Source organism: Loxodonta africana, chromosome 10 (assembly GCF_030014295.1).
Source record: "Loxodonta africana isolate mLoxAfr1 chromosome 10, mLoxAfr1.hap2, whole genome shotgun sequence".
NCBI lineage: Eukaryota > Metazoa > Chordata > Mammalia > Proboscidea > Elephantidae > Loxodonta > Loxodonta africana.
The window spans coordinates 93,484,879-93,499,081 of NC_087351.1; the positions used below are offsets into that span (position 1 = coordinate 93,484,879).

At 36.2% G+C, this 14,203-nt stretch overlaps 1 protein-coding gene across 24 annotated transcripts in view; it reads right to left on the reverse strand.

The window, feature by feature from the left end:
* The window catches only part of CEP128 (centrosomal protein 128), a 554,311-nt gene that overhangs the window by 403,381 nt on the left and 136,727 nt on the right, over nt 1–14,203 (reverse strand). For all 24 annotated transcript variants that reach the window (XR_010323199.1, XR_010323198.1, XM_023546439.2 and 21 more), the window contains 4 exons: nt 13,536–13,622; nt 9,706–9,780; nt 7,667–7,799; nt 1,855–2,006 (listed from right to left, as the gene is read on the reverse strand). Coding sequence is in view for 22 of the 24 variants with exons in the window: in XM_023546439.2 (XP_023402207.1) it covers nt 1,855–2,006; nt 7,667–7,799; nt 9,706–9,780; nt 13,536–13,622 (447 nt within the window). In the remaining 2 variants the exon portion in view is untranslated. The remainder of the gene's footprint in view (nt 1–1,854; nt 2,007–7,666; nt 7,800–9,705; nt 9,781–13,535; nt 13,623–14,203) is intronic.

The window sequence follows — 14,203 nt, forward strand, 5'->3', positions numbered from 1 at the left end:
TCAATAGCGACTGGGCAAAAATCTTTAATCCTCCAAAAGGAATTTGTCCTGAGAAGTGTGACAAACTCAAAGCAATAGCACTGCAGAACTTTCTGAATCAATTTTAGAATGTCAGCTGCACAGAACACGGGAGTCGGCCTGTTTTCTGTTCATTGCTAACGTCACCAGCACCCAGAACAGTGCCTGGCACGTAATAGACAATCAATGTGTATTTGATGTATGAGTAAATGTTCAACTTCAATGGGTTTTTACCCCCAAATCCATATGCCCAATTCAAACTAACCCAAGAAAACGCAAACTGTTCCCTTAATCTATGTGAAAACATCAAAGGGCTATTAAGTTAGGGCAAGGGGAAAGTCAAGCTCCTTGAATGAGGCTATTAGAAGCAATTTTAAAATGCTCAAGTATTTGAGATTTGTTTCAATTTATCACACAAGTGGAAAATTGGGGAAAGCAATGAAGGAGGAAGGGAGGGAGAGGAAAGAAGGGAGAGAGAACCAACATATGGTTATGAACAGGTAGCTGAGGGATTTTTCTACCTTTTATAGTTATTAGTTTTTTTAAAAATGTATAACTTCAGAAATATAATCACATTTTAGCACTTTCACCAGCAGAATCAAGGGCTAAAATAAATACCCATGAATCATACTTTAAAAGTTATACAATTACCATTGCACTGAGAATATTTATGATAGGTATTTATTAAACGTGTTGAGGGCTTTGTAGAAAGCATGTGAATATTTCATTATCCTTACAATTTGAATCTTGAACCAAATCCAAAAGGCATTTTCTATTGACACTTTGATAAGATGAAAGAGAAACTCACACTGGAGTAACATTAAATCTTTTCTTCAGGTTATATAAAGTTAGGTACTTTTAATGTCAATTTTCTCTCTTTCAATATAATTTAGAAAACTCTTCAAACATGGCAATCTATTACAACTAGAACATAGTTTCATTAATAAAAACATACACAGAGGAGACTAGATGCATAAACAAAAAACATATCTAGTTCCAAATGTGTCCTCTATATTTGATCTAATTTGCAGAATTGGAATTAAGCTATTTCCTTTTGGTGAAGTTCTTTCCTTTGCTTTTAACATTTTCTGGTAATATCCCATCTATGCCAGATAAGGAGCCCTGGTGGCATACTGGTTAAGAACTCAGCTGCTAACCAAAAGGTCAGCAGTTCAAATCCACCAAGCTGCTCCTTGGAAACCCTATGGGGCAATTCTATTCTGTCCTATAGGTTCTCTATGAGTCAGAACTGACTTGACAGCACCTAACGACAACAACAACACGCTAGATAAAGGACAAGAAGAAAACAATAGCTGCCTAGTTACTCTTTATTCATGATTACCACATCACTGATGATTAGTACACAACTCTAAATTAATGGAGGCATCACCATTCTTCCTCATGCCAAACAGCCAGAGATTTTGAAAACATTTTTGGCTTTAAAGAAGAAATATCAGTAACACCTTTCCGCTGTGTCAGCTTCACTCCCAAAATAAATGATAATCTACTGTTCTCTCAGAGAAGAAGGGTTACTTCTCTTTGGAAAAAGGGCGCAATTGCCGGTAGAACAAGAATATTTTCATGTTTAATAACAGTAAAATATTTCATTACGAAATAATGAAGAAAAAGAATCCAGGTGCCTGACATTGGGGCCCCAATGAAAGAGAAATGAATCCGTAGGAATTTGTATGTATAAAGTAGTCATCAACATAATTTTAAACTGTCTATACCCAAAAGAGCTCATAAAATAACACAATCTTTATGTTAAAATTTCCTGAAGCAAGTCTGTGAAACAAAACTTAAGTCCCAGAAATATGGTTTAAAAAGAGCAGTTACCTCTACTTCCACTGCTAAATGTGCTTTCTCCTTGTCTTTTCGCTCCATGCACCGCTTCACTTCCTCTAACTCAGATGCCATTGCGTTGAAGTTCAGCTCCGCTCTCACATCTGACATCTGCTTCTCCAGACCCTGTTTTTCCCGCTCAATCCCTTAAAAGAGAAAATGTAAAGCTAGAAGGTTGTTCTTATTCACAGTACAATGGCCTCTCAAGTGGTACTGAGCCCTGATGTTTTCATATTCTAGCTAACACCATCCACTTACTGACATTGTCACTCAACAGATTTTTCAGACTTTATAGTTATTATTTCAAGTCTCATACAGTTTTCAAAAATATATACATTACTGTGCCATCCAATATTATTCCATTTTGATACTAATAGCTAAAGTGTTATCTGATTTCTAGTACAACTTATTTCAAGAAAATCCCACATTTTTGTTAACTGTCTTCATATTCCCACATTTCCTCCCAGCTCTAAAGTAACAAAAATATGGTATGAAAATTTCTACTGAGCTACTCCATCTAAATAAAGTCACCGAAGTTCACACAATGAAATGCTTTTCTACAACATAAGGAACAAGTGATGCTGATAAATTTCTAACAGTGTATGACCATCAATTTACTAATTCTTACCAATACTGGAGACTGCTATCTGAAATTGTAACAAAGAACAATAAAAATTGACTTTAGTACTTAATTCAACATGAAACACTTGGATCTGTGATGCCCAAAGCACTACGCATACCACCTTCTTCAAATACAAAAATTAATAAGACAAAAACCCACCCTCAAAGAGCCTGAAGTCCAAGAATAGGGACAAGATACATAAAGCAAATCTTTAAGCCAAAGATATTAACAATTGGAACCAAGAAAAAAAACAAAACCCATTGCCATTGAGTCGATTCCAACACATACCATCAATTTAAAACTGCTATTTTTCTAAAAAAGAAAGAAAAGGAGAGGAGGGAGGGAACAAGGAAACACTACCAAATCAAATTTATAGATCATTCGTAAGATACATCTCAACTTCAGAAATATTAGTGTTCAAAATTGTACTTCTTAAAATGGAAGACATATAGGCATATTAACTACATGATAACAGCACTGACAGATACACATGCATTATACAGACATAGTACAAAGGACAGAGTGATTTACTCTATCTCGGTGAGAAACTGAGGTAGGAAGAATTAGGAACTCAGTCAGATTTAAAGAAGGAATACAAAAGTTTACCAAGCAAAGGAAATGGAGTAGAGCGCTATTTCAGGGAAAGGAAACAGCTAAAGCTCAGGAGTACAAAACTGTATTATACATTCAGGTAACTGCAAACACAGTAGTTCTATGTAATTACATACATAATGAAGAAAATAGGGAGAATCAACAGGGACTTTATACCTTGCTAGGAACTTAGAATTTTTCCTGTAGACCAAGAGCCAGTGAACTTTTTCTGAAAAGAGTCAGATAGTAAATATTTTAGGCCATATGGTCTTTGTTACAACTACTCAACTCTGCCATTGTATCATGAAAGCAGCCAAAGACACAGTGCATAAATGAATAGGAGTAGCTGTGTTCCAATAAAAGTTATTTACAGAAACAGGTGGTGAGCTGGATTTGGCCCATGGTCTATACTTTGCCACCCTTGAGAGGTCTCAAACCTGAAAACATGCATCTTTGCTTATATGTAAATGTATTTATTTATTTCATAAACATGTGTATATTATCTATTTTATATATATGCATATATGTTCATGTATGTGTGCATATAGCATATATGTCTCCATAGTACATACTTCTGATACATTTCATAATATATATAAATATTATAGAAAATATGGATATATAAAATACATACGCATATGTATACATGTACATATACATATGCAAGGGGCACTGGTAACACAATGGTTAAAGCACTTGACCATGAACCGAAAGGTTCAAACCCACCAGCTGCTTTGCAGGAGAAAAGACCTGGCAATCTGCTCCTGCCAAGATTATAGCCTAGGAAACTCTATGGGGCAGTTCTATCTACTTAGCATATAAACACATATTTACACTTCATAAACTATATATACACACATATGGAGATATCTAATATATATACATAAACCCGGTGCCATCGAGTTGATTTTGGCTCATAGCAACCCTATAGGACAGAGTAGAACTACCCCATAGGGTTTCCAAGGAGCACCTGGTGGATTTGAACTGCTGACCTTTTGGTTAGCAGCCGAACTCTTAATCACTATGCCACCAGGGTTTCCTATGTATATACATATGTATACATACATACACTTATATGTTGTTGTTGTTGTGTGCCATTGAGTTGAGTTGATTCCGACTCACAACTACCCTATGTATGACAGAGCAAAACACTGCCCAGTCCTGCTCCATTGTCATGATCACTGGTATGCTGGAGTCCATCATTTCCACTGCTGTGTCAATCCATCTCATTGAGGGGTTCTCTGGATTCACTGACCCTCTACTTTACCAACTATGATGCTCTTTTCTAGCGATCGATCTTTCCTGATGATGTATCCAAAGTAAGTGAGCCGAAGTCTTACCATTATTACTTCCAAAGAGCATTCTGGTTGTTTATACATATGTACATTATATCATATATAATGAATCAGGTACCAAAATTGTAATATTTAAAACATAAAATATAAATAGCTTTACAAATACTCTCTTCCCACACCCAGAAGATTGTCTCCTATACTCCATTTTGGTAAACACTGGCTATAAACAGTGATGGGTCAGCATAGGCAGCTAATAAAATTCAGGCTTTGGGGAGGAAAAGATCTGGGTTTGCTACTTCCCACATACATGATCTTGGACAAGTTACTCAATCTCTTCGTTCATTAGTCTTTTTTTAATCACTAAAATGGAAATAAAAATAGTAGCCTTCTCACAGAGTAGTTGTAAGAATTAAAGGACATAATGGAAAAGGATTAACATAATGCCTGGTAAGTAGTAAGAACTCAATAAATCGTAATGAGAGGTTTTAACCAAGTGAATAATATGACTAGTTTGAATTTTAGAAAAGTCCCTTTAGAAGTTGCATGGAAGACAGATTACAGAGGAGCCAGAAAAAGGCATAGTAAGGTAAGAGAAACACACAGATGAGATAAAGCATACCTAGCTGAGATAGTGGGAATGAGAAGAAAGAAAATGGGGCAAATTCAAGAAATATCAGGATCTATAAATAGAAGGATTGACACAGTGGCTGCAACAATGGTCTGAAGCATAACAGTTATGAGGATGGTGCAGGACAGGGCAGTGTTTCATTCTGTTGTACATACGGTCACTATGAGTTAGAACCGACTCAACAGCACCAACAGCATAAGTGGACAGTGACTAACTAGATGGAGGGATGAAGGAAAATTTTTGGATGTTTTTTAGGTTTGGGTATTTCAGTGGAGGATGATACCATCAATTGAAACAAGACAGAAAAGCAGGTTTTGAGGGGAGGATGGATTCACTTTTATATGTGTTGACTGAGCACTGTGTGGAACCACATATGGAGATGTCTAGTGAGCAACAGCATCTGAGGAGCTGAAGATTAGAAGAGAGAGGAGAACTAGGTTTAGGGATCAGCATTTATAGATGATAGCTAAAGCATAAGACTAAATGACAAGCCCTAGGGAGACGTACTAAGTGAGATAATCCATGAAAAGGATACTAGGCAATACCAGCATTTAAAGGACAAACTGTGAACAAAGGAGAAAGATTCCAATAAAGAGAATGAAAACAATTACAGCAACCCATCCAAACCAAACCCACTGCTGTTGAGTCAATTCCGCCTCATAGCAACCCTGAAGAACAGAGTAGAACTGCCCCGTAGGGGTTTGCAGGGCTGTAATCTTTACGGAATCAGACCGCCACGTCTTTCTCCTGTGGAGTGGCTGGTGAGTTCAAACCACAGGTTGGCAGCTGAGCATTTAATTTCTGCACCACCAGGGTTCCTAACTACGGCAAAGGAACCAAGAAACAGTGATGGCACTGAAATCAGTGAAAGCCTTTCAAGAAGGAAGAGGATATAAACAAGGGTCAAGTAAGATAAGTAATGGAAAGGTTCCTTTGGATGTGACTGAGGAGACCACAAGTAACCTAAGTGAGGTCAATTTAGTAGCAAAGGTAGAAGCCCTTTCTCAGCGGGTGGAAGAATAAAGAGCACCTGGAATGTGACAATGAGTGTGACTTCTCACAGAGAATTGTTTTTAGATAATACAAGTATTTTATAAAGATGGGGAAAAAAATTAGAATTGTTAAAAGAGGTGCAGAAGTCCATTATCACATTGAAAAAAGAAATTTCAAAGACATTTTTTTAAGACCCGGTTAAGTAGTAAATAAAAGTGAGATTCTTCTAGTCTTCAAAGGCTTATGCCAAAAATTATTAGATTTTATGAGGCACCAAAACATATAAGAAATGTGTCACAGATGTGTTTTTCAAACAAAATGAGAGTTCCCATGTATATCTTAATGAAAATTTGATGAATAATCTAAAAGTTTAGGATTTTACTTTTTTAAAAATAAATGAAAATAGATACCAAATGGTATTTAATCCAACATCATGATCCATATTAGATGGCTATGTCAAAATTTGACATCTTTTAAAGATTTTCTGGCAATGTGGAAATTCTAGATTAGACAACATACTGAATTACATGTGAGGATCCTGGGGAAATATTTACCTTTCCTAAAGGTAACAGTACATCATAACGCTTACAAGAGTTTCTCCGATAATTTGGGCATTCGAGTAAGAAGTCTCATTACCGAAATAATCTACAACCTGAGCAATCTGGACAAGCACATTAGAAACCATCATACAATCTGGATATCACCATTTTTGATAAACCTGAACTTTCAAAAAGAAATACATATACAGTCATTAAATTTCACAACCTAAATCAAGACCTCTGCTGGACAGGTATTCTAACGTTTGCAAACAAAAAGCCTTCCCAATCCATATAAGAAAAAGCTAGTCATATGGCTCAAAGATTCATGACTACATCTGGGAGGTGAATAATTTTTGTATCTAATCTCCAGAGGAAACCCTGGTGGCACAGTGGTTAAGTGCTACAGCTGCTAACCAAGAGATCGGCAGTTCAAATCCACCAGGCACTCCTTGGAAACTCTATGGGGCAGTTCTACTCTGTCTTATAGGGTCGCAATAAGTCAGAATCGACTCAACGGCAGTGGGTTAATCTCCAGATAACAAAAAAGACAGGTGCTTAATTTTAATTGCTCATATATATTGAAAACTGGAATAAGAGAAAGTAAAAAATTGCGGATATTCACAACTGAAATACAAAGACAAACATGGACACACACGTTGAGGTATAGGAGTTGGAATTTGGGGTAAAAAAAATCCACTACTAGCTTTGCTGGTTCTTTCTAAAGAAAAGTCCCACAAGATAAGCAGGTCTGACAACTGAAATGGGTTTAGAAATCAGACAGAGAAGATATCAAGGCTAGATACCAGATTACGTTTAACCTGTTCGAAAACCTTGCAGTAGATCAAGAAATTGATATGCTGACGATAGCCTAACAGAATGAATGCACTCTAAGACCAGTTGCAATCAAGTCGATCCTCACTTATGTGTGCCAGGCCCCACGCATGCCAGAGTAGAACTGTGCTCCACAGAGTTTTCAATAGTTGGCTTTTCTGAAGTAAATCACCAGGCCGTTTTTCTGAGGACTCACGTTGACAACTTTTTGGTTAGCAGCCAAACATGTTAACAGTTTGCAGCACCCAAGGACTCCATTTTCTAAGAAACCTAAAAAAACCCACACATTTACAAATCAGAATTTTACCTCTCCTAAACCTCCAGTCATCTGCTTGTTCATCCTGATGGTTTGACTGTTGCTTGGAAATCTGAGATACTTGATGTTGTAAACCCTTTCGATCGCCTTCTGCTTTCATTAGCTGTGTCCGCAGTTCTTCTATCTAAATATAATATGTTAAAAACGAAACTGTTACCGGTTTTCGAAAGCAGGAAAAAAATTAATTCGACTTACAATTATAACCAATTATGTCCCTTGGGAAAAAAAATTACTTCTAATGAGCTACTGTAAATACAAGGTGTCCCTGCTATACCAAGCACAACGGAATTATCTCGTTCCATTTCTTCATTCCTCCCATCCCTTCCACAAGGAATAAATGTCTTTTCCTTCCCTGTGTCCATGTCAAAAAGAATGTGACCACATTAAAAAAAAAAAAAACTTATTTTGATCCAGTCCATTCCACCATTAATCCAAACCACTTCCAATTATGTACTTTGTATTCTCATGTTCTTATAATTTTCACCTATTTTCTTCCATGTGAACATAATCTACTCCAGGCATTCACCGACTTATAACGTATACAAGTTACGATGAACTGCACTTACTACCGTCCATGTTTCTTTTTTTTATACATCTTATCATTAGTGATATGTACTACAGACAGTGTTGCAGTACGTAACCTGCTGATGTTATCATTCTCAGATGTTTACTTGCAGTTGCTCAAGGATTGAATTTATAAAGATATTGTTTTTTAAAAAAGGCGATAATAATGAAAACTAAAAACAAAAAAGAGGTATTCAGCTTATGTCAGAACTGACTTACAACAGAATCATTTGCATGGAACCCTATTGTAAGTTGGGAACTAACTATAGTTGGCAAATTAAAGTAAAAGGATCATGATTGGGCATATTTTTATATTCAAAAAGTAAGCAAAATAAATAAGCAATAAAATGCTGTCGAATAAATTATGAGCTCCTTGAGGTAGGGGACTGTCTACTCATCTTTGTATTTCTAGAGACGAGCATACAGCCTAGCACATGGCAAGAACTTTCCCAACGACTGTTAAACAAAGTCAGCAGTGGCAAAAAGGCTCAGCTAAAGTCACAATGACAACCTAAACACAGAAATATGTTGCTTCGAAAACTGAAATTAGAGATTATGAATCAGTGTTCCAAAAAAATCAGAATAGATTTGAATACAAACATAAATCTTCAAAACAGTAAGTCTGAATTCTGCCAACATTAATTCCATGTGGTCACTGACTACAGAACAAAGTCAATGAACATTTTTTAAAGTTTTGTTAAAACAGGTGCTGTATTTTCAGCACCAACTGTCAAAAAGTAATACTCCGTCTGAACATCTATGATGCCTGACACCTTTGCTTACCAAGCACATTATGTAACTGAGTTATATAACGCACACCTCAAAATGGAGGAAGGTACATTTGCAGTTTATATTAAACACAGGCATAGAGGCAGTTAGAAATCCATGTGCCTTTATCCAATGTATTATAAAAGATGGCTATTTAAAGTTATTGAACTTTAAATATCAGAAGCGCCAAACTCCCATTACGGGCTAATGGACTGCAAAATGTTATGCTTAAAAATTAAGCTTTATCTTTGGTTAAAAGGGGGTAGGTGACATCTTGAAAACCTGAATATAAGACAATGATGCAATCAAAGTAACCTGAACATGTAAAGGTCTGCTTTATGCATTTTGCTCCTTCCTTCACTCTTCAATGCCTTCTGGAATAAAATTAAGCTCCTGGGGAAATTTATCTCACACATCCAGTCTACTTCTACACTGCTCACGCTAAGAGAGTTGTAGCAGCAATCAGCAAGATACACTGTCACAGTGGGAACCTGGACCTGTGTTTTGTACTAGCTTTCTCTGAATCTTTCTGAAAAGATTTCCATCTTTTGCTTACGTATGCTAATATACATTCATTAGGGAAAAAATTTTCTAGACCTGTTTTTTTTTTTTCTCTCCTCTTTCATAAGACATTTAACAGAGGAGAATCAATCCTGATTTAATATAAAAGCATATCTTCATAGCGTGTATAGACTTACCTGATACATAAGTGTTTCTCTGCTGCCTTCTGATTGATTCAATAACCTTCGGGATAGCTCCAGCTCCTGTTCAAGCTAGAGGATAAAGAAAAATGCTTTAAGATCCAGTGGGGTGGAAGATAATTAATTTATTATAGGAAAAGTTTAAGAGGAAAAAAGTGGGAAAGTTTCCAGAAGCTATTTACAGCTAATATGCAAGGGTAAATATCTTGCTATAAACATATATCAATACTTTCATTAAAATAATGTGAATTGCCAGCCAAAGATTAGACAGGCCCATAAAACAAAATAAGACTAAAGGGGCACACCAGCCCAGGAGCACAGACTAGAAGTCAGGAGGGGACAGGAAAGCTGGTAATAGGGAACCCAAGGTCGAGAAGGGAGAGTGTTGACATGTCATGGGGTTGTAAACCAATGTCATAAAACAGTATGTGTACTAAGTGTTTAATGAGAAACTAGTTTGTTTAAACCTTCATCTACAGTATAATAAAATAAAAATAATAATAATGTGAATTATATAATATAAAATGAACTAGACCAGACCTCGGGATCCTGATTAAGACTTTACTCCTCATGTCTCTATTCTGTCATCTCTAAAATAAGAATTTTGTATTTGACAATCTCTAAGGTCCATTCCAGAGCTCTGGTGGCACAGTGGTTAAGAGCTCGGCTGCTAACCAGAAGGTCAGCAGTTCAAATGTACCAGCTGCTCCTTGGAAACCCTATGGGGCAGTTCTACTTTGGGTTGCCATGAGTTGGAACAGACTAAACAGCAACGGGTTTTTGGTTTTTTTAAGATCCCTTCCAAGGAGCCCTGGTCATGCAATGGTTAAACGCCTGGCTACTAACCCTAAGGTCAGTAGTTCAAACCCATCAGCTGCTCCATGAGAGAAAGATGTGGCAGTCTGCTTCTGTAAAGATTACAGCCTTGGAAATCCCAGGACAATTCTACTCTGTCTTATAGGATTGCCATGCATCGGAATCAACTCCACGGTAACAGGTTTGGTTATTTTGGTTATAAGATCCCTTCAGCAATAAAACATTGTAACCTAAATTCTAAAACAATTTTTTCTTTTAATTGTCACATATGCTGTCAAATGAACTGAGCTAGGATAAACACTGCAAGGACCCAATAACTCAAAGTGTATTTCTTTTAACTGGTGATCTTTTAAATTCCTAATCTTTCATTTCAGTGGAAATTTTAAAATATCAGAGCAAGAAATTGAAAATTTTCTTAATAATATTGCAACTAGATAAATATCAATGGAATGAGGGGCCAGTTAGATAACTAAATACCCAACAAAGTCTGAACATGCCTAGCCTACGTCAAGTTGAAAAATGTAACAGGAGAGATACCAGTTGTTAAAAACTCAGAGCTTACATATAGTTAAAGAACTTGGCTGCTAAACAAAAGGTCAGCATTTTGAACTCACCAGTGGCTCTGCAGGGGAAGAGGCCTGGTAATCTGCTCCCATAAAAATTACAGCGAAGGAAACTCTATGGGGCTGTTTTATTCTATCCTACAGGGTCAGTATGAGTTGGAATTGACTCGATGATACACAACAACAGTAACAGACTTACTTGGACTTTATAACAGTAAAGTAGCTTTTTTTTATCACATATTTATATTAAGATGTTTTTACCTAGATGGGTAATAACCCCCCACACCAAAACTCCCTGCTGTTGAGTCAATTCAACTCATAGCAACCCTATAGGAAAGAGGAGAACTGCCCCATAGGGTTTCTGAGGCTGAAAATCTTTACAGAAGTAGCCTGTCACATCTTTCTCCCAAGGAGCGACCAGTAGGTTCGAACCACCAACCTGTGAGTTAGCAGCCAAGCGCATTAACCACTGTACTACCAGGGATCCTAAATTAGTAACAAACCTATTGCCGTTGAGTCAATGCCGACTCACAGCAACCCTGTAGGACAGAGTACAACTGCCCCACAGGGTTTCCAAGGAGCAGCTGGTGAGTTTGAACTGCGGACCTTTTGGTTAGCAGCCGAGCTCTTAACCACTGAGCCACCAGGGCTCCATATTAGTAATAGTAACTATGAATTATCATGTCATTTGAACAAACTAAACCAAAAAAAAAACCTACTTTCTATATATTAATCCTTTAAAACAGTACATGTTGTGGGTATGGCTATCAAGGAGCAACACAAGGGAGCCTAGTGGTCATAAAACAATTCTATAAGTTGATTGTGGTGGTGGTATCATGAATCCACACAAGAAATAAAATTGCATAGAACTACAAATACACATACACACACAGGTAAGTGTATGTAAAACTGATGATATCTGAATAAACTCTATGGGATTGTATCAATGTCAATCGTCCTGGTCTAATAATGGACCACAGTTATGCAAAATGTTACTACTGGAGGAAGCTGAGTGAAGAGTACATAGGATCTCTCCATACTTTTGTTCTCTGCAACATCACATAGTTATTTCAAAATTAAAAAAAAAAATTAAATCCAGCCATGTAATTTTTTTAATTATACATTTGGGTCATAAAATAAATGGTATATTAAGAAACAGGAGTAAAGTACATGTGGCATCACAGAATTCACACACACACACACAGAGACTATATATACAGTCTGATTTGTTCTCCTGTTTCTATGAAGAAATAAAGAGAAAAGAAATTACACTTCCATCCAAGATGCTATTGAAATTGACCAAGGCCCATATTGGTCATGATCCCTATGCAACCGCATCTTCCAAAGGGCAAAATCCACAACCTAACATAGCTTGCCTTCTAAGAAGCCAATATGGAAGCCTTACTTAATTTTACATAGGTTAGTAAAATAAAATAAAGTAAAAAAAAAAAGGGGTAGATTAAAAAGAAGTGATACAGAGACCATTAAATAAAGTCAAATTTTTATGTTATCATGCATCACATTGGCCTCACCCTTAATTCTATTCACCTGCTCTGAATGCCTTTCTAACTCTAAACTGCCAGGCTCTGTGTGCTCACAGACATGAATTTACGTCAAAGGTCCTTAATATTTATGAGACTAGAGAACGTTTTCAGAACTAGGCTATTAAACTATATTTATATTCTACAATGAATTTAAATATACCCAAAATATCCAGCTTTCAAATAACAGGTCTTTCCGAAAGCTGCAGCAAAGTCAGGCTCTTTAAATGTTCCCCAGACAGGGAAGGTAAAGTTTAAGTCTCCTCTAGGAGAACAGAGCAACCATAGACAACAAGGTGGCAAAAAACCTGGGTATGTTTCCAAGGGCAATTAGCAGAGAGTGACACAGCCATCAAACCAAGGGACTCCACATCCAAACAGACTTCACTGCGTTATAATGAATGACTTCAGAGACACTTTTCAAGGCACTCAGCGAATATCACTGGATCCGAAAAGCATCATTCTTTTTTTTTTTTAATGAAATTAAATTTAAATTTAATTTATAATTAAGAAACACAAATTGGTTCACATGAAAAAATTCTTAAACTGCTGAAAATCCTTTTTAAATTTTATTCATATATTATTTTTCAAAAACAGTCCTATGTCATAAGTTAAGGTTATTGTACTTCCAAACCTTTTTTTTTTTTTTTTAATTTTTACTGTGCTTTAAGTGAAAGTTTATAAATCAAGTCAGTCTCTCATACAAAAATTTATATATACCTTGCTATTCTCTCCTAATTGCTCTCCCCCTCATGAGACAGCACAGTCCTTCCCTCCACTTTCTCTCCTCATGTCCGTTCGGGCAGCTTCTGGCCCCCTCTGCCCTCTCATCTCCCCTCCAGACAGGAGATGCCAACACAGTCTCAAAAAAGCATTAATCTTTGAAAAGTAACTTTCAATATCTTACTTGACTCTTCTCAGCTTCCGTTTGTCTTAGCTTATTTTTCATTACATCTTCATTCTCATCTGCTTTAGCTTCTTGTTTCTTCAGTGCCTAGAATGAAAATCATTGCAAAAAATGTATTCAAAAAAATTTATAAAACTGAAAGCCACTAGTAGTATTTATTAATAAAAAGGTGGGGAAGGAGAGGGTTATGAGCTAGACAAAATCTATAAATGAGTACAGCCTGCTCAAGCACTGAATTCCTAAGGACATTTTAGTGGGGATCAAATATAAACAACTTCCTGATCTTCATAAAAATTTTCATCTAGTTTCATTTTTTTTTTTTTTTTTCTCATTTGTGGGAATTTTGTTACATACTTAGAGAGCCTAGATAGTTAACAGTTGTCTCGGAAACAAGCTTACCACTGAAATAATAGTATTTAAAAGTTATATTATCTGTTCAACTATTTAGACATAATATCAAAAACTAGCTCCCTAAAAATTCTGAAAAATATGCTCAACATTACATCATTTTTTACATCATTATTACATATACAATATTTTATTACATCTAACTAGCTCTTCAAACCATACCTCACATAGAGAAGAGAAAGCATTCTTTTCTATATTTTCCTCCCTTTAATAAAATCAAAAAAATAACTTTAAGAGAATATAAATTTTAATAGTTAGAC